This window comes from Boleophthalmus pectinirostris, unplaced genomic scaffold, assembly GCF_026225935.1.
Source record: "Boleophthalmus pectinirostris isolate CB_2022bp ecotype Guang Dong unplaced genomic scaffold, ASM2622593v1 HiC_scaffold_1, whole genome shotgun sequence".
NCBI classification, from domain to species: Eukaryota; Metazoa; Chordata; class Actinopteri; order Gobiiformes; family Gobiidae; genus Boleophthalmus; species Boleophthalmus pectinirostris.
Genome location: NW_026570970.1, coordinates 3,484,437 through 3,504,634, shown reverse-complemented (window position 1 = coordinate 3,504,634; position 20,198 = coordinate 3,484,437). Strand labels below are relative to the sequence as shown.

Sequence of the window (20,198 nt, the reverse complement as noted above, 5' to 3'; positions counted from 1 at the left end):
CAGACAAGACCCACGGTGTAGACTGTGCAAAGAGGCTCCTGAGACAGACCAGCACATAACTGCAGGGTGTAAGATGCTGCAGGGAAACAAACATGGAGCGACATAACCAAGTGAAGCCATAGTGTACAGAAACATCTGTGCAGAGTACGGGCTGGAGACCCCAGGATCAAGGTGGGAAACACCTCCAAAGGTTGTGGAGAATGACCGAGCCAAGATCCTGTGGGACTTCCAGATACAGACTGACAGAATGGTGATGGCGAACCAACCAGACATAGTGGTGGTGGATAAGAAACAGAGCAGAGGTGTGGTGGTGGACATCGCAATACCAAGCGAAAGAAACTAGAGAAATACCAGGGGCTCAAGGAGGAGCTGGAGAGAGCCTGTAAAGTAAAGGCATCAGTGGTGCCTGTGGTCATCGGAGACTCGGGGCTGTAACCCCCAAACTGGAAGAGTGGCTACAACAGATACCGGGAAAAACAACGGACATCTCAGTCCAGAAAAGTGCAGTACTGGGAACAGCAAAGATACTGCGCAGAACACTCTGGAGTTCATGACACATGTTCTGGAGGGTCTGCTCGTTCCTGGGACACTGGAGCAGTCCGTTCTGGGTCTCATGGTACAGAACCTGGATCTCCTGGACGATCATGGGGAACTCCTTCTACTGGCTCTGGTTCAGCACCGGTTTACGGGTGTGGTGCATCTGAACTAGAATGACGGGTTTAACTTGGGCGTTTTCTGTTAACACATCACAGTGATTATAGTTATTAGTTAAAGTTATTTTTAGGCAATGCACTACACAAGCATGAGGAAACTGGTGTAAACAACACAACAACCAGGTGTGTCGTGGACGTGATACACGGGGGTTCGACGTCCGCCCACTTCTCCCAACATGAGATATAAAAAAACAAAAAACAAATATAAAATAGCTACAAGTTAAATGTCAAACCAGAGCTACTGGTGATGGTGAAAACAAACTGCATAGGCTCATGATATCTGCAGTACTTTCCTATAGCAACCTGAGACATGAGGGACCAGGACTGAACCAAGACTAAACTAGGACTAAACCAGGTCTAAACCAGGATTAAACCAGAACTGAACCAGGACTGAGAGTCAGGACGGGCCTGGAGGTGCGCCCGCGTAGACCGTTGGATGACCGTAGGAGAAAAGACCGACACAGAGCAGTCGCCCAATCGCGCTTTCGAACACCCTGCTCTGCAGGCTCGGGGTTCTCTCTCACGCCCTTAAGTCCAAGATTAGTCCTGGTTTAGACCTGGTTTAGTCCTGTTTTTAGACCTGGTTTAGACCTGGTTTAGTCCTGGTTTAGACCTGGTTTAGTCCTGGTTTAGACCTGGTTTAGTCCTGATTCATGTGTTGTAGTTTATGCTTTATGTTCTGTAGGTGATTATGAATTAATGTTAATAACTTGATTCTACATCATTTTGAATGAAAAAAAACATGAAATATTACAGATTTTTACTGGAATGGTGCCTTTATGTTTGTACTGAAAGTTTTTTTTTTTTTTTTTTTTTAATAAACAAACAGTCTATATGACACCTGTGTGTATTTCGGCACGTCAAGTTGAGTGGACGGCTTGTGGAGGTGAACGCTCTGGACGTCCCACATCCCAACAGCCCCCACAGTGGGGAGTTTAAAGTTTTTTCTTAAGACTCAATTTTATTCTCTGGCTGCGTGAGTTGTGTGGTCCTCTGTGTCTTTTAATTATTGTATTCATTATACTGCTTTTTATGGTTTTGCTTTTATTTTGAGTTCACACTGTTTTTTTTATAGTTTTAGAACTGACATGATCAAATTTTAGCAATTTACCTTTTTGTTTTCTTCATTTTATGCTCTTTGTGCAGAACTTTGGGAACTGCTTAGTTTGTAAAATGTGCTATAGAAATGATTTGGATTTGGATTTGAACAGCAGAACCTTTACATCCAACTGGGGGAAAAGCACAGACACAGGTATCTTACTTGTCCACAAATGCACAAAGTGTTTCCCTGAGCGTGTTTTTTTTAACCAGAGCGAGCAAGAGTGCATGGCCTTAAAACAGGGGTGGGCAAACGTTTTGGCTCGGGGGCCACAAAGGGTTCTAAAATTTGACTGAAGGGCTGGACCAGGAGCAGATGGATGGAATGGAAAAAAAAAATAACATGGGATATGTAGAAAACCTGTGCTTGAATTTCAATTTAAAGTCACTACAAAGCATCACAACAAAATATCTGGCTTTCTAAAACACTGAAAGTTAAATTAATAAAATAAACGGCAGAAGATGCAGATCTACTTCTAGTCAATGTGCGTCCCCAGAGCCAAAACTCAACAACGACCAACACAAGGACAGAACAGTGCCAGCGTGCCAGTTTACGAACATGTTATATTTGATCTGGTGTTTGTTTATAATGAGTGTGTGTACATGGCCATCAGTATCCCGCGTACAATTGGGTTTTTTGAGTCATGGTGCATGTATACACACTAACTCGTTTACAAGAATGTAAAGTTGAGTGCGAATGTGTCTAAAAGACAAATACTTCCGAAACACTTTCTGGGGCAGAATCTAGTTGTAGCTGCCACCATACTTTCTTTAGCCTACCTACCTAAACTGAAATTTTCACTGGCGACCAAAATGTGCAATTGCAACACAGCTCTGTACGAGCCTAGGCCCAACCAAATGTTAACAAGCCAACTAAACCTCTACCCATAAACAGGCTCCATGACGTGTTAAGGGCCTAGCTCCATTGCACTTGTATTTATGCTCATGTCGGGCGTATTTTGCCCAATGCAATGCAACTTTCGGACACATAAGTTTTAGAATGCGTTAAAAGTGTATGAGAGCGGCTCCACTGCACCCCATGAGCGCACATCTGTCCTGTAGACCTCAATAAGAAACACACACACCCTGCCTCACAGTTACACACTTATACACTGATGTGCACAGTTGAGCCAGGCACTCAAGACATTTCATGTGTTAAGATTTGTAACTCAATGTTTGTGAGTCCTTCAACTTTAAATTTAACTGAAAATGGAAACAGTGCAGCCTTTTATCTTGAACACTTCTGCCTCACTCATGATCCAAACACACCGCCCAAAAAATGACTCAGTAGCTAGGCCGAAAGAGTACTTTCCCATAAAGCATTGCGGCCAACATAATACACCGCACCTCAAGGTATATATAGTGCGCCATCTACTGGGAAACGCCGGAAATGCAGGAAAAATAAAACATTAACAAGCTTTATTATTAGAATTTATTCAAGTTCTTTTGCCCACCGCTGGCTTAAAAACACAGATGAGTATTTCGCAACACTGATGAAGCTTTTTCAGGTTTTGAATACTTGTTCTTTTTTCTTTTTAATGACATTGATTGATTGAAAAAGTCATATATAAATAAAACTAAACAAATATGGAATCTTTCTGAGAGCCGCCTCCACGTCCGACTGGACCCGCAACAGGATTGAACAGAAAAGTAAGACGACGTCGCACTGCTGTAGGTCCTCTGTAGGCGTGACCCTTGACCCCAGCCGGTCCAGGATCTGCTGGTGAGCCTGGTATGTTTGTCCAGTGATGAGGATGAAGACCTTCACCGGCTTCATCGCTGGAGCAGAAGGTTGTGCTTGAGCTGTGATGTCAATGTCTTCAATTTAAAAAAAAAAAAAAAAAAAAAAAAGAAAATTAAAGTGAAAATGACTGTACCTGCACCATTTTTCCATCTATGAGCTAAATTAATCCAGTACAGAGACCGCTGTGTTGTGTCTGCATCTAATTCTAAAGCTTTTTAATCAGGAAGTGCACTGCTAGCATCTTAATTATAGTGTTTTGGTTTTTTTTATTATATACCAACTTTATTATATACCAACTCTAGACACTTTTTTTTTTTTTTTATGTATTTTGATCTATTTGACAACTTATCCCAGTTGACAGATATATTTTTATTTGTAACAACATAAAAAAAAAAAAATAAATACATAAATAAATTTAATTTAATTTAATTTAAAAATAAAATAAAGTTCAGCATCTGAAAATAATTTAAGAGGGACTGTCTGGTCAGGCAAACATTTTTTAAATACTTAAAGGTTGTATGGAGGATTTTTTTTTGTTTCAAATTGTCAATGATAGCATTATAGAGATGCAGTAGCCTTGTAATTATGATGACCAAAAAAAAGAGAATAAAAATTAACCTGTTACCACCCGCCTCATTTTGGTGTGTGCACAATGGTAAGACATACCCAAATGCCATAGCTTATTAAAAGAAAACCTTAGAACCCACATGCTTGTGTGAGGCACCATTTTAAAGCTTAGGCCTTCTAGTTTCTGTAGATATGTACATAAAGACTGTGAGTGCTGCCTAACCTACAGTACACTCAATTAAAATTGAAAAAAAAATGTATTTTTTTGCTTCGAAAAAAAAAATATAAAAAAATAAAGGCCTTAGCTTGGGCATACTTCATGCTAGGCATTTGTGACTCACTACACTCATTGTTCAAGGTGTTGGCAACAACTGTGTAGAATTTCAGATCTTTAGGACAAAGGGTTTTGATGCTGTGAGCCTTTGTGTAAACAAAATGACAATTCGGCACAAGATTGCAAAATTTGTGCCAAAATAATAATAATAATATAATAATAATAATAATTGTTATTATTATAATACTACTTCTTCTGAGCTTTAGGCATGTTCTCTCAAGAAAAAAAAACTAAAAGTAGCCAAAATTGTCTTCCAAGTGGCTGTTCTGCTACTACTACTACTACTGCTCTCTGTGTCTCTCTCTGTGTCCCTCTCGGCTGCGCGTATAAACACAGGGTCCGTTTCCAATACAATCTGAATGTCCCACCCACCGTTTGAAAGCTCTGGTGATAGGCTAAAACAATATGTCAATCACTTTCTGGAAGATCCAATGACTGAAGAGATTTCCCGTAAACAAACTGATGACGCGTGCGTAAAGCCAGGAAGTACGTGAGTGCGTTAGCTTCTTCAGCGGCTTGTCCCACCTAAACCCCGGCACCGACAACAGCGGGGAGGGTCTCATTTTGAAGCTAAGAGTGTGAGGAAAACAAGCGTACCCAAGAGCGGGAGAGAAACGGAAGTGAGAGCGGGAGAAGAGGCGGAGAAGAGACATAATATTTTCATTCACGGATTCATCCACTCATACGGACGACGATTTTCTGGATTATTCCCCCACATGGAATTATTTTTTGGAAAAACAACTTGATATTCTTTTTCTGTGGATTATTACGGACTTATTGAGTACAACTTTTCATGGATTGAACGCGTTTTGGACCGACAGAACCGGCTCAAAGGTAAGAAACGCGTATCTTATTCTTTGTTTATGATGTGAATTTTTAAATTCACATAAATGAATGATATGGTTGTTTTATTGATAAATTAAGCTTTCAAACGATGTATGGCATGCCAGTAGTGAAAACAATAATGAAAGTGAATATACAGAGTGAACATTTTTTATTGGAAAATCGCCCGCCGGCGGGTGGATGGTAAGTGGTTAATCAACTCTGGACGTGGTGGGGCTAAACATTTGCCAATAGATAACGTAAGGAGGAGGAGGGAGGAGGTGTTTCTACGTAGGAGCTGTAGGGGAGGGGGGGTGGTTTCACGCATGCGCAACATTTGAAAAAGGACAAACAGTCGCTGGATTTCTCGTTCCTTGGAAAATCCTCTATACAACCTTTAACCCCCGACTTTGGTCCAAGTTTGATAATGTTGACATTTCATGTCTAAGGTAGGGGGCGCTATACTGTTCACTTTTCATATGTTTTATAGTTTATTATATTCAGACCAATATCCCGCATTAGTGATTCAAATTTCAGCACAATTGAACTAAGCATGTCCCTGTAATAATTTTAACAATATTTTTGGGGGGATTCTTTGCGCCCCTACTGGCAAACCGTGAAAAATGCATCATGTCCGTAATAGACTTTTTTGCTTGTCATCATGCATAAAATTTAATTTCCGAATTTGGTCCAAATCCGATAATGTTGACGTTTCATGTCTATGCTAGGGGGCGCTATAGAGTTCACAGTTCATATGTTTTATAGTGTATTATAATCAGGTCGAAATCCGGCATTAGTGATTCAAATTTCAGCATGATGGGACTAAGCCTGTGGGTGTAATAATTTTTTTACTATTTTTGGGGGGAGTCTTTGCGCCCCTGCTGGCCAATGGTGGAAAATGCATCATGTCCGTAATGAACTTTTTTGCTTGTAATCAAGCATAGAATTTATGCCCCGAATTTGGTACTAATCCAATAATGTTGATGTTTCACGTCTATGCTAGGGGGCGCTATAGAGTTCACTTTTATTAGATTTCATATTTCATTACATTCACACCAGCATCACAGAATTGTGATTTGAATTTGAGTTCTCTCGGACAATGCCTGTGGCCGTGACAGGTCACCGAAAAAACAGGAAATGAAGGCGTTATTCGCCGGCGTGCTACGGGCGAACCGTAAGGAGTATCCCAAAAAAATTTGGCATCTTCTGTGAGTTCATGTCTGTAGATATGACATGTCAAATCTGAGCTCATTTGGACCAAACCCCGGGGACTTGAATCTTTTTGTAGACCCCCAAGTCAAAACGACGGCAAATGTTTGATCCAATATGGCCGACTTCCTGTTCGTCATAGGGTCATGCTCCAATTCATCTTTTGTCTTGTCTCATTGTTCTCTATCACTGTTCCGAATTTCATTTACCTGCGACAAACTTTGCCTGTCCCCACTCCCATAGGGGTCCAATTCTAGGCGGCGCTGTTGAGTCGGGTCACTCGGGTCATTGTTGCGATGCCCATTTTATCGAATTTTTCGCCGGGCTGGACCCCGGTTTGGGGACTTTTCGTCCATGTTCAGGGGGTCAAAAATGCGATCGTTTGGTCGGAAAAGGGAATAAAAAAAAAAAAAAATTAAAAAAAAGAAACCGACGAAGAACAATACCCCTCGCCGAGGGCCAATAATGAAGAAGAAGAAGAAACCGGCGAAGAACAATAGCCCGAGCCAGTTACTTCGTTACTGGCTCGGGCCAATTAAAGACTTATTATACCAGTATTATGAGGTATTAGAGTTATTATGCAAAATCAGCTTTTTGGAACTTTCATTCCCTAATCAAAACCATGCCTGAAGAGTATTAGTTGTCATCTATCAATGATTCAATCATTTAGCGATCTCTCCCGGCCCTATGTGAACCCTCCTTATGGTTAGCTGTAAGATTCTGTGCATTGTTCTTCTCTCACATGACAATTCTCCATAAATATATAAAAACGTGATGCAAAACTGTACACAACAACTTGGTAAACCTGATGTGATGTGAGGTAGTGTCGTTAGCAGGATGCTCGTTGATTGTGTTGTGATGATGCTCTGAAGGGGGAGTAACTTACTAATTAGTTATTTTCGGCCCATGTAGCATAGAGATTTGAGTTTTGATTGTCATTGTCATAGAAAATTATGAAATAACTTTTAATTAAGTTTCGTGTGCAGCATCAGTTATTAGTTAAATATTAATTATTAGGTGCAAGACCTCAGTAAAAGTTAAGATGGTGTTCTAAATGTTCTAAACGTGTTAGCAGAAGTAAAATACCTCCTCTTTAAACCACAATATAACTTCTTCATTTATATTTGTATTTTTGTTTGTAAATGGACAATACACCATGATAACTGGTGAATGTAAACACTTCACTGTTTGTGAGATTACAGCCTTCATGGTCACGTCCGTCTCCAGCCCCACAGGTCAATATCAAACACCTACAGGAGAAATACTTCCATTTTAAAAACTAAAAGAAAATAATTCACGTAGAAAGACAATTAAATAAACATCCTTTAGTTTTAAAGTGAGTGTATGTCATTTCCGAGTCACGAATACTCCTTTGACTTTCCAGAATCCATTTCAGAGATCCGTATGAGTTTAGTGTAGCCAATTCTTTAATATGTGGTTGTTACCACCTTTGGTGTTTTGGGTTTGTCTTCAGCCACAACTGTTTTCTGAATGTCTCTACTCTCTCCACATTTCACACTTCAGTTGTCCTGTCAAATAAAGTGAATACTGTAATTATAAAATATCAAACTAAAACAACTGAAAACATCCCTCATATAGAATATTTTGTGTAATCAGGAATTAAATCTTAATAATGAATGATTTTAGATAATATTAATAAACAAATGCAACAGTGTTCTGCAAAAAAAAATTGATAGAGGAAAATACACCAAGGAACACAGTAAATAAATACCTAATACTAGCAATATTAAAAGTGCAGTGTAGTAAAATGTGTTATGGAGGCTGGGATAAAAGTTCTCCTCAGTGACTCAGTCCAGTGCAGGGAGAGGAGCCAGACACGGTCAAGAAGATTTTTAATATTTATTTATCCTCTTTTTTTTTAAATATTTATTTATCTTCTTTTCCAGAGCAACTCAGGATCATGGTGTTTGGGAAAAAAGAAGACAAAAAACAATGGTGTGACAAACTGTTTAATCAAAAGACAGAAATAAAAGCACTGTTTTCTAAAAGTCATCACATGACTGGAAACTGGAATGGAAAACAGTTCATAGTTGTAAAGGCTCCAGATGTTTACAGTCTGTCTGAAGATAAAATAAAAGAAGAGATAAAAAGCCGTATAACCCTGTGTCCTCCAGGACCACATGTTCTGCTGCTGATAGTGAATCCTTCAGAATTTAATGAGAAGAATGAATGCACCCTGAAGTTCATCTTACAAATGTTTGACCCAGACGCCCAAAAACACTCAGTGGTTGTCCTCACACATGATGGGAAAAGAAATAAATATGTGGATAGTCTTCTTGATGTTTGTGAAGGACGATACATCAACATGCTCAATACAAAATATGAAGACTTCATGAAGACAGTTGAGCAGTTAGTGTATAAACACAGAGGCGCTTTCCTCAGATTAAAGGAACCAATGTCCATGAACCTGGTCCTCTGTGGGAAAGAAGAGGGAATTAAAACTTCCATCATGAAGGCCATTTTAGGCCAAAAGATGCATAATGTGCCCCTCAGCCCTGAGCAGTGTGTTAAATATGAGGGAGAGGTGTGTGGAAACAGACTGTCTGTGGTGGAGCTGCTGGCTCTGTCTGGAAGATCTGTGGAGGTGATGCTGCAGCAGGGCCTCCGCTGTGTCTCCCTGTGTGCTCCTGAGGGAGTCCACGCCTTCATCCTGGTTCTGTCTGAGAATTCCACACCTGATGAAGACAAGGCGGAGCTACAGAACATCCTGTCAGAGGTCGAAAAAGAAAGACAACAGAGACAGAAAGAACTCAATGAAAAAGAAGAGAGGATTAAAGAAGAACGAGAACAACGAGAAAGAGAAAAAAAAGAGAGAGAAGAACAAGACAGACAGAAGAAAGCACAAGAGGCTTCACTGTACCAGGAATGGGAACAAAAACAAAAAGCCCTGGAAGATAAAATAAGATCAGAGGAGCAATCCAAAGAAACGATAGACAAAAAACTACAGGAAAGCAGAAAACAGATGGAAGAACAACAGAAGAAGTGGGAACAAGAAAGGAGAATTTGGTGGGAAAATCGTAGAAAGGAAGAGGAGCAGAAACTGCAAGAAGAAGAACAAAAACTGAAACAACTTCAAGAGGAATATGAAGAAAAACGTGAAAAAGACCGAATTAAACAAATTGAAGAAGATCAGAAGAGGAAACTACAAGAAGAAATGGAGAGAAAGAAATTAGAAGAAAAACACCAACAGCAAATTGAGGAAATGAAAGGAAAATATGAAGCAGAGGTCAGAAAAAAAGCTGAAGAATTCAATGATTTTAAAGAGAAACGTCAGAAGGAATTCCAGGCTTTGAAGCAGAAACATGTGGAAGAGCTTAACGTCTTAAAGGCGATGTCTGCTGAAAGGGAGAGAGCAAAAATGAAAGAACATTTAAATGATATTAAGCAGTTGTTACGCTGTGTTTCCAAAAACAGAAAAAATATAAAGATAATCATGGAATTACTAACTAAACAGGAAACAGAAATGAATCAAGCTACAAATGCAGAAGAAGACCAACTGCAGCGAAAACATGAGAAAGAATTACAAGACAAACTAGAGGCTCTGCTAAATGAGTCCATCTGTTTTATTTTATAGTTATGGTGAATCTGTTGCATAAAAAGACCCTGTAAAACTGTCTTGAGTGTAAGAAAAAGATTTTATCTTCAATTTTCCTTTTGTGTTTTATAATCATCGATGTCACTGTGCTGTACAATTAATCTTTAATAGAACTCACCATGAAAACAGAATCAAAAAATGTTCAACAGTTTAATGAAGAAATTGTGTGAAAACCTTTAAAGATCATGTCACGGATTTATAACAATTATGCTATGTGACTAATGATTATAATTATACAAAATATATAATTGTACATAATATGATATTTTACTGTAATCACTGCATGACATTGTATTGATTCTGTTCCTTGTATTACATCATCATAAACTGATTCTTTGGTTGAGATGGAAATATTTTGTTTTAAATTCTTAATAGTGATCATGTTCTGTATGTGGAGAACATTTATTATGTGCACTTAATTTGCTTAAATAAATAAAATCTAAACTAAATATCTTTCTAGTTGGATTTTTTATGTATTTTATTGTATATTATTTAACATTTCAGACATTTTTGTATTGACTCAGTATCACAATTGTTCTCCTGAGGATTCCTCATGTTTTGTTTCTGTCAGTTTTTGCTCTGCACTTGATTCTAATCATTTTAGTATTTACTGTTTCTTTGCAGTGGTTCAGATTTGAAAATGGATCCTTCTCAGCACCGCCCACATTCTTGACTGTTTGTCTTAGATTTAAAATGGCCTGGACTGGATTACACAGCAGGTATTAAAGCCCTGGCCAGTTTAAAAGGCACATTATATTATAACCCACCAGACCACATTATGTCCCAAACAGGAAAACTCTTCGTGTTGACAATGATTATTGATTAGCCTACTATACTTATTTTTTTGTCAAAGTGGTGTTGAAATCAGTAGCTTTGAGTTCATCAAGCTTTTCCCTTATGACCAAAATCAAGTTTGGTGTTTTAGTGTTCTGACACACCTGTGTCACACAGACACACCCAAAGATCATTCTCCAGATAATACACAAAGCAAGTGGACCATGACCTGACACTGGTCAAACCAAACCAGTACATCAGGATTTCAAAGTTCCAGGAGATCACAAATGTAAGAGAAATTAAATCTTCCACATGCATCTCAGTTTAACATTGACACAAAAGCTGTATTTACACCATGATCTTCCATTGGCACCATTATCTAAACTGTGGTATATTTCAGTCTAACTGGTGTCTACTGTCCTTCATAGTCTCACCATTTGCTTTATAAACCTCCTCCTTTGGAAGCAGAGTCAAGGGGCTTGAACACTCAAAGATCACTCTATGTTCACTTTGGAAATCACACTATGTTCACTTTTCGAGCCCCAGTCCATTGAAAGGAACGTGTGTAGATGTGGAGACGGAGCCAAGAGTGGTGAGTGGAGATGTGCTTCACTTCAGTGACATGGAGTTCATTAACAATTTTCTCCTCGCGCAGAATAGTGACGTTTGTGTCTTGTTGATAACGTGTAGGTGGATGAATGCACTTTAGCCGTTCAGACTGAAGTCACATGTCAAAAGATCAGATATGTATCGGTTTCAGGAGCACATATCCAAGTGTCCTGGGTCATATTTGAAAAAATCAGATCTATGTCGTTCAGACTGACATTAAAAGATCAGATACAGGAACATAGGGGCCAAAAAATTGGATTTGGATCACTTCAGGCTGCAGTCTGAACGCAGCCTAAGTCCCTCCAGTGTGTCCTGAGTCTCCTCCTGGTTGGACATGCCCGGAACACCTCCTGAGGCGTCCAGGAGGCATCAGAACAGATGTCCTCCCCTCAGCTGCTCCTCTCCACGTGGAGGAGCAGTGGCTCTACTCCAAGCTCTTCCCATGTGACTGAGCTCCTCACTCTGTGGAGGAAACTCATTTGTATCGTCGATCTCGTCCTTTCAGTCATTACCCAGAGCTCATGACCAGAGGTGAGGGGAGGAACGGAGACTGATGCTAAATTGAGACTCAGCTCCTCTTCACCACAACGGTCCGATACACCGACCGCATCACTGCCGACGCTGCACCTGTCCACCTGTCAATCTCACGCTCCATCCTCCCCTCACTCCAGAACAAGACCCCGACAGACTTGAACTCCTCCACTTGAGGCAGAGACTCTCCACCCGCCCGGAGACGACAAGACACTTTTAATTTGATTTGTAATTTAATAATTTATTTGATCTTAACTAACCACCCTGAAGAAAATGAACTGTATCTTTAAACACTCTCAACAGGCTCAAACTCCTGCTAAATGTTCCTTATCAAGATCCTGGATGAAGATCTGCTCCTGAATGATCCAACCACAGAGACATAAGGAGGCCTCAGACACAAACCTGTGATGTGACGTGATCCCTGCAGTTACCAAAACACAATAAAACAAACAGTGTGATCAGGAAAGTGCATTACATTAGCTGTCCACATGGGGGCAGAGTTGACAATGAAATACCACAAGGTAAGGTTCAAATCAAACATAACTTTTACTTTAACAACTGTAATGCTGATTTATTTTTCATTACAAAAACACTGGATGTGATGCTGCTGCAGCATTACAATGTCCCATTTCACACAGGCCATTTTTGAAAGACTGTTTTGTTTTTTTGCACATTTAGTACTTCGAGGAACTGTATGAATCCTGCTGAAATCCAGTGGGTTTAATCCTAAAAATAATCTGAATCGTCACTATCACTTGTAATTGTAGTTAAAAAAAAGAAAAGAAAAAGCAACTACAACTACAAATAAACAGGAAAGTGGAGTTCTCAGAAACAGATAATTTATTCCTTTGACTCTTCCTCTGAAGGCTGCATATAATATGATATTTTCTACTCCAATATATTTCAAAAAATGCTCAGTACTTTTGTGGAGGAGTTAAACTTTTTTTTTTTTTTTTTTTAAATCAAAAATGGCCTGGATGAAATAGGATGTTGTAAAGCTGCTCTGTGGTGGATCATTTGGTTGGAGAGGAGGGAGTTTTTCATTTACAGTAGGAGTGTCAAACTCATTTTGTTCCGGGGGACGTGTCCAAACGACTTTGATCCAAAGTGTCCGGATCAGAAAACTCATGTCATATAAACCCCAAAAATATCAATAAGTTCAAATATTTGTGCAGAGAAACACAAATCTATTACATAAATCATTTTTAATTGATGAGCTCTTTCTTTTACTAAATATTATAATATTATGAACAACCTGCAACTTTAAGAAAAATAAAATTTCAACACAATCTTTAACATGAACTTGTTTGTAAACAGAGACGCTGGAGATGCTGCTGTGCTCAGCACTGCAGAAAATTACTGATATTTTAATAGAAAATATAATTAAAATATTTTTGTAGAAAATCAGCCAAGGGCCAGATTAAAGGTCTTGGGGGGCCAGATCCATCCCCCGGGTCATATGTTTGACATCCCTGGTTTATATGAATGGATAATGTGCCAAACAAAGAATCCATCCATACATTTGCCACATCCTTTCATTAGCTGCAGGGTTCAACGCCTGAGAAAAAAGTAGTGGCTTCTAGTGCAGAATTTACAGTATACTTTTCAAATTATAGACAATAAATAAAACATATGACACAGTAAGTGTCAGTCTGGGTAAAGCGAGTATTTGCCACTAAATGGCAGAGTGGCTGTTTGTCTCTCAGCAGGTGTCAGATTTTAATATTACAGTTCAGTTACAAAACAACAAATAATCCAAGTGAAATGGACCACAGTCAACCACAGTCAGCCACAGTACACAATGTGACCCAGCAGGTAAAGCCTCTTGACATCATGGCCCCAGTTCTTACATTTACTGAAGTATTTGAATCTACTGTGGACAGGATCATTTGTAATCTCAAGAATTCAAGAGCCAAAAATGTGTTCAAATATTATAAATAAATCTCTTCAAGAAGGTATTTTTCAAAGTCCCTGGAAGGTTAGAGTCATTACGCCAATCTTCAAACAGAGAGACCCCACTTTAATCAATAACTGTAGGTCAATTAATATTTTACCAGTAAACTAAAAAATGGGTCACAGAGCTACTTACTGAGCATCTAAATACAAGCCCTTACAATCGAAACCCAATGCAGTTTGGCTTTCGCAAATACCATTCCACAGAAACTGCTTTATGTTACCTTGTCGAAAACATCCAGTAAGACCAGTACTGATGCTGGCGGTGTTGTTGTTGGTGCAGTGTTTGTTTAACAAAGACATTTGACACTGTGAACCATCACACGCTACTACAAAAACTCACTTATTTCATTCAAACATAACTTTAAACTGGCTCCAATCGTACCTCGTACCAATCTTGGTGTGCCTCAAGGCTCGATACTGGGTCCATTGCTGTTTAGGGTGTACATTAATTTGTCCATCTAATGCCGTCTGATGATGCAGATTTGTATGTTTACTCTAAAAACAAACGGTAAGCTGCACACGACCTGTCAGGTGCACACGACCTGTCAGGTGCTATGTCAGAGCAAACTGGCTACAACATTCACAATCGCATCTTAATATCTCAGTCAGTTGGTTTGTTTTTCTCCAAAAAAATAACAAAAACCTGGCATGGATACAGATGCACACATATTTGTGCTTGGAACAAAACTGAAACTGGTCCATGAGGTGAAGTATCTGGGAGTCACACTGAACCCACAACTGTCGTTCACACAACATGTAAAAAGAACAATGACTAAACTCAAATATAGTTAATCAAATTTTCATCATATAAGAAATAATCTAACAACAAACTCAATTCAATTTGCCACATCTATTTATTGCATCACTAGTTGGACACTGACAAGCGAAACTACTTAAATTAGCTGAAACTATTTATACAAAAGCACTGAAGGTAATAGACAAAAATCCCAATAATTATCACTGTTACAGAATATGTGACAAATAAATATTTCTCAGGTCCCATCCACACTAGTTCGTATTCAAGTTGTTTTCGTTGTGGATGCAGTGTTCGTTCACACTAATCTGATGGAAAACGGCTCCAGAGATGGAACGATCTGGTGCCTCCAACTCCCACGAATTCATCTGAGTACAGATCTGATCCAGCACCGTGTGGACGCCTGAAAACACTGATACTCTAACGTAGGAGCTCTAGTCGCGTCCTTATTGGACCACGTCACTGTGACTTGCTCCTTCCTGATTCGCTGGGTTCGTGACATCGGTCATGTGACGCTATTGCGGAAAACAGTTTAAACAAACCAGAGAGAAACGGGAAACAGCGGAGATACAACTACTCGCTAGTACACGGTCCACGAAAAGACTGTTTTCACACTTGCCATCTTCCTCGGCTCGAAATCCGCTGCTGCAACTTCAGACACGGTGCTTCATTTCCTTGTTTTTACCGCCCATGTGACGTGATGATGTTGTGACGTTGTGACGACGTGACACCAGCCTAGTTATGTGACTAGCGTTTCAGGCGTTTTTACGGTAAAGGGCAAAGTATAGTTCTGCGTCGACTCATTGCACTCTGCCGCCGTCGCTTTGTCCCCATCGTTTTTGATTTGTGGATCTGCGTCAAGGTCTATGCACCTGCAAAGTAATTCACCGCAACAACACTAAGAGGCTAGAATATCTGTCCATTCATATAAACGTGTGTCTGTGTGTACGACCTGCAGACGTATAATCTCTGAAAAGTTTAACATGTAACCATCTCCAACACGACAGAAACACAGAACAGACTCACCATCAGCAGAACTTTCCCTCTGTCACAGAAAGAACACTCATATTCCTCTGAGTCGTGTCCTTTAGTCCGACAGAAGCTGAACCACATCAGCGCACAAGGAGCGAGCTGTTTTTTGAGCGCTCAGTTTATGGTTTTAAGTTGTGGTTTTAAGTTTCGTTGCTGTAAATGTAAACAAATATGCGCAAAGCTGTGTGGATAGGGAAGGACTGTGAACACAGAAACGACGCGTCTGGATGCTAATCATTTCCAGTACGGTGATACAGTGATTCGTTCCAGTGTAAACGTAACCTTAATTGGGACAACACAATCACATATGCAGATTTAAAGGTTGTATAGAGGATTTTTTAAGGGAAGAGAAATACAGCGACAGTCCTTTTTCAAATGTCGTGCATGTGTGACACCACCTTCCTCCTCCACAGCTCCACAAGTAGAAACACCTCCTCCTCCCGCCTCCTGACTCTAGAAATCACTCTTGTTTACATCCAGCGCGTTCAGAATTACTGTTGAAGTGACCTGTCTAGAAGTAATTTAGCAACTGATGCATCAGTTTTTAGACCCTTCGTCTGCTTCATTCGCGCCATCGCTGGAATGAATCTCCAAGAATCACCTCAGTTTGTCTCCGCTCCTTTTTCCCCTTCTCTTCTTCTTTCAGCGACCTCAAAAATTGACTTTCTTTTGCGACGAACTGGTCGTGGATTCTCGTCCGCCATCGCAACGAACTTTGTGCGAAATGCGAGGAAGCGACAGTTTGAAAAAGCCTCTATGAACCACTGCATAAACCACATAATCCCCGCGCGCCGGTGAGTCAGTTACAGTAGGGAGTTTGATTGACAACCGAACAGCCAATAGATAAAGAGGGAGCCTTGTTATCTATTGGCTGATGTTTATCTGGCATCACTACGTCCACAGTTGATAGATTTTCATTCTTCTTTTTTTTTTTTTTTTTTGGTCATAATTACAAGGCTGCTGCATCTCTGTAATGGTATTTTAAACTTTCACTGATAATTTGAAACAAAAACAAAAAACAACAAAAAAAATCCTCCATACAACCTTTAATTTTGATATACAAAGTTTTTAGTAATCTCCACCTCCTCTAAAGGAGTTTGTTAAAAGAAATTCAAATTGGACAACAAGAGCAGCTCTAGAGGCGACTGCTCTGAGCTGTTTAGGAAAAGTGCTTTCACACAGCTCTCTTTTGTTTATCGAGCAGCTCAAACATGGAACACAGAGCAGCTCAGATACAAGAACTTTCAACACTACAGCATTTAGTAAAGCTTTAAAACAATGATGTTCAATGGTCAAATATGTCTCCATGTTTAACCAAATAATTTTTTTTTTATTTTGAGGGGTTGTTGGTTTAACTCTTTAACTCTTCACTTCAAATGTCAAATGAACTGTCTGAAGTGAATTGTGTGTATAGTGTGTGTACAGTGTGTTGTTTGTATAGTGTGTAGGGTGACCATATTTCCGTTTGTGAAAACCCGGACACCTTTGTGTTGTTTGTACAGTGGGTGTATTGGTGTTATGTACTTGTGTGTGATTTTTGCTGTACTTAAATGTTCATTAATATGTGCTGTCCCTTTAAAAATAAATAAGAAGAAATAAGAAGACGTACAAGAGGACGTTTAAATATGTTCACACCATAATAACTCAAAACAAGTGACAATAAGAAATATTACATATATATCTGGTGATATTTCGCCACTTGTAATATCTGTTTTTCTGTCTAGTTAGATGTAAGTTCCAGTGGACAAGCTTTGGTACTTGGATCACTGGGTGTAGGGCCTAGTGCTTTTCACAACAGTGTCTCTGTCGCTCCAGTATTAAAATGAAACATGAGCCATATTTATAACCTTGATCTCCATCAGAGAGAAAGAAACACCACCAACATCAAGCTGTGAGATATGTTTTAATTTAACAATTCGCAATTAAAATTTGTATTTAAAAACACAAACCATGTGTAGATTTATCAAATATAGAAAAAGTTAGGTGATTTAGGATTGGATGAATTTGACTTTTTGCATATTTCTGCAGAATTATCACAGTTCCCCCATAAAGTGAACTGTAAAAGCAAAACTTTGACAAAAATCAGGTCACTGCACACTGTCTTTATCTCATTATAAAACATTTATCATTCACAAACGCACAATAAAGAGTCATGTGTCTCACTACATTAACACTTTAGGTGAGAGCTTGGTGCTCCACTCTGCTTTTTAAGAAATACAAACAAGTTAAACAGATTTCTCTACTTCCTCCTTTCATGGTTTGAGGAACTAGAGTTTCCATGTTCGTTTCTCGTTATATTAGTTATATTGGCTCCTTTCTGACAGAAAACTTTATCCATAACTATCAAAAATACTACCAAAGTTTCTCCTACATGTTTGTATTAGACTTTCTCTTCTTCCATGTGCTCAAGTAAAGGTTCAGTCTCAGACTCACAAGGGTCACGAGGGGGTACATCAAGCTGTCCCTGTCTCAGAGGGGGGCACTGGGCTGTTCCAGAGGCTGTTCCAGAGGCTGCACCAGAGGGGGGCACTGGTGATGTTCCAGAGGCTGTTCCAGAGGCTGTACCAGAAGGGGGCACTGGTGATGTTCCAGAGGCTGTTCCAGAGGCTGTTCCAGAGGGGGGCACTGGTGATGTACCAGAGGCTGTTCCAGAAGGGGGCACTGGTGATGTACCAGAGGCTGTTCCAGAGGCTGTTCCAGAGGCTGTACCAGAGGGGGCACTGGTGATGTACCAGAGGCTGTTCCAGAGGCTGTTCCAGAGGCTGTACCAGAGGGGCACTGGTGATGTCCAGAGGCTGTACCAGAGGGGGCACTGGTGATGTACCAGAGGCTGTTCCAGAGGCTGTTCCAGAGGCTGTACCAGAGGGGGCACTGGTGATGTACCAGAGGCTGTTCCAGAGGCTGTTCCAGAGGGGCACTGGTGATGTACCAGAGGCTGTTCCAGAAGGGGGCACTGGTGATGTACCAGAGGCTGTTCCAGAGGCTGTTCCAGAGGCTGTACCAGAGGGGGGCACTGGTGATGTACCAGAGGCTGTTCCAGAGGCTGTTCCAGAGGGGGCACTGGTGATGTACCAGAGGCTGTTCCAGAGGCTGTTCCAGAGGCTGTTCCAGAGGCTGTTCCAGAGGCTGTTCCAGAGGCTGTACCAGAGGCTGTTCCAGAGGCTGTACCAGAGGGGGGCACTGGTGATGTACCAGAGGTTGTTCCAGAGGCTGTTCCAGAGGCTGTACCAGAGGGGGGCACTGGTGATGTACCAGAGGTTGTTCCAGAGGTGGGCACTGGGGGAGTTGGAGGTCTATTGATGATTTCGTCTCCAACAGTGAAGCATTTTGCCCAATCTCGTGTTTCTATGAGTTCGTTCAGTTTGATCTTCATCTCCTTTTTAGCCTTCTCCCTCAGTTAATCAGAAACAATCTTCTCCTCCTCCAAAACTATCTCCTGCCAGTCCCCTCTTCGTGCCCACTCAAAGGTGTTATGGATACATGATGCAAGAAATGCCAAAGAGAATAAACAAAGGAGAACAAACAGACCGATACAGACAATAAGAGCAGTTCTTCACATATAAACTTAAGCTACAGAGAGACTCACCCTGGAGGTATCTTTGATCTCTCAGAGTGGCTCGCTCTTCATCCGTGCGCTGGCTTTCGTTCTTACAGGAGATCTCATGGACTGTTTTGTTAAAGCAGCAGGCACTCCAGTCTCCGTCTATCAGAACTGAGACGGGCCAAATACCACTTACAAAAATCGCACTGCCCAAACGTGAAAATATGAAACAGCAGCAGCAACTGGAGCAGCTACAGGAGCGGCCTCGACAGCCCCTCTGACAGACTCTGTCCATCCACAGCTGAGCCATCAGAATTATTAAAAATGGCAGAAGCATGTACACAGGACAGTCTCGGTGTAGATTCTTGCAGGTGCAGGGCAGGTCTTTCTCAAAGAGGAAGTGGTAGCTAAAAGCCAAGATGACCACTACATACAGATTTATCCGCTCTTGAAAATATTTGATTAGTTGTCCCACCACATCGTGATAGTTCTCCATCCTCAGCCTTCTCTCAGAATGAAGTGTGATGATGTTTTGCCGCTGTATAAAGCTTGTATAGACATGAACACAAAGTAGACAAATAGAGCAGCACACCTTTGATAAACATGAACAGTCTAAGCAGCATAAAGAGCAGATCAGCTGTAATTACGTGACAGTTGTCCTGAATTTACCAACACCGAGCTACAAACACCACGATCGTTTACATTTCATTTACACAGAAAATTAAGCGTCCAGTTTCTGTGTAAAGTCTCTGTGGACATGGCGCGTCGAGGACGTTTTGGCGTCGACGCTCTAGATGTGCGTCCAAGGCGTCGACCCCAGAAAATGGAAAATACTGAACTTTCCGCGTCACATGCGCCGCGTCAGCAAATCAGGGATGAGTATCCAGAGACACAGAAC

The 20,198-nt window shown here is 40.5% G+C and overlaps 1 protein-coding gene across 1 annotated transcript; it reads left to right on the top strand.

Moving 5' to 3' along the window:
- The first annotated feature begins 644 nt into the window (after positions 1–644).
- LOC110175863 (golgin subfamily A member 4-like) lies at positions 645–10,214 on the top strand. Its single transcript, XM_055150730.1, has 3 exons — positions 645–689; positions 3,517–3,684; positions 8,397–10,214. Exons 1-3 carry the CDS (start codon positions 645–647, stop codon positions 10,080–10,082), a joined length of 1,899 nt encoding a protein of 632 aa, XP_055006705.1. The 3' UTR covers positions 10,083–10,214.
- The last annotated feature ends 9,984 nt before the right edge of the window (positions 10,215–20,198 follow it).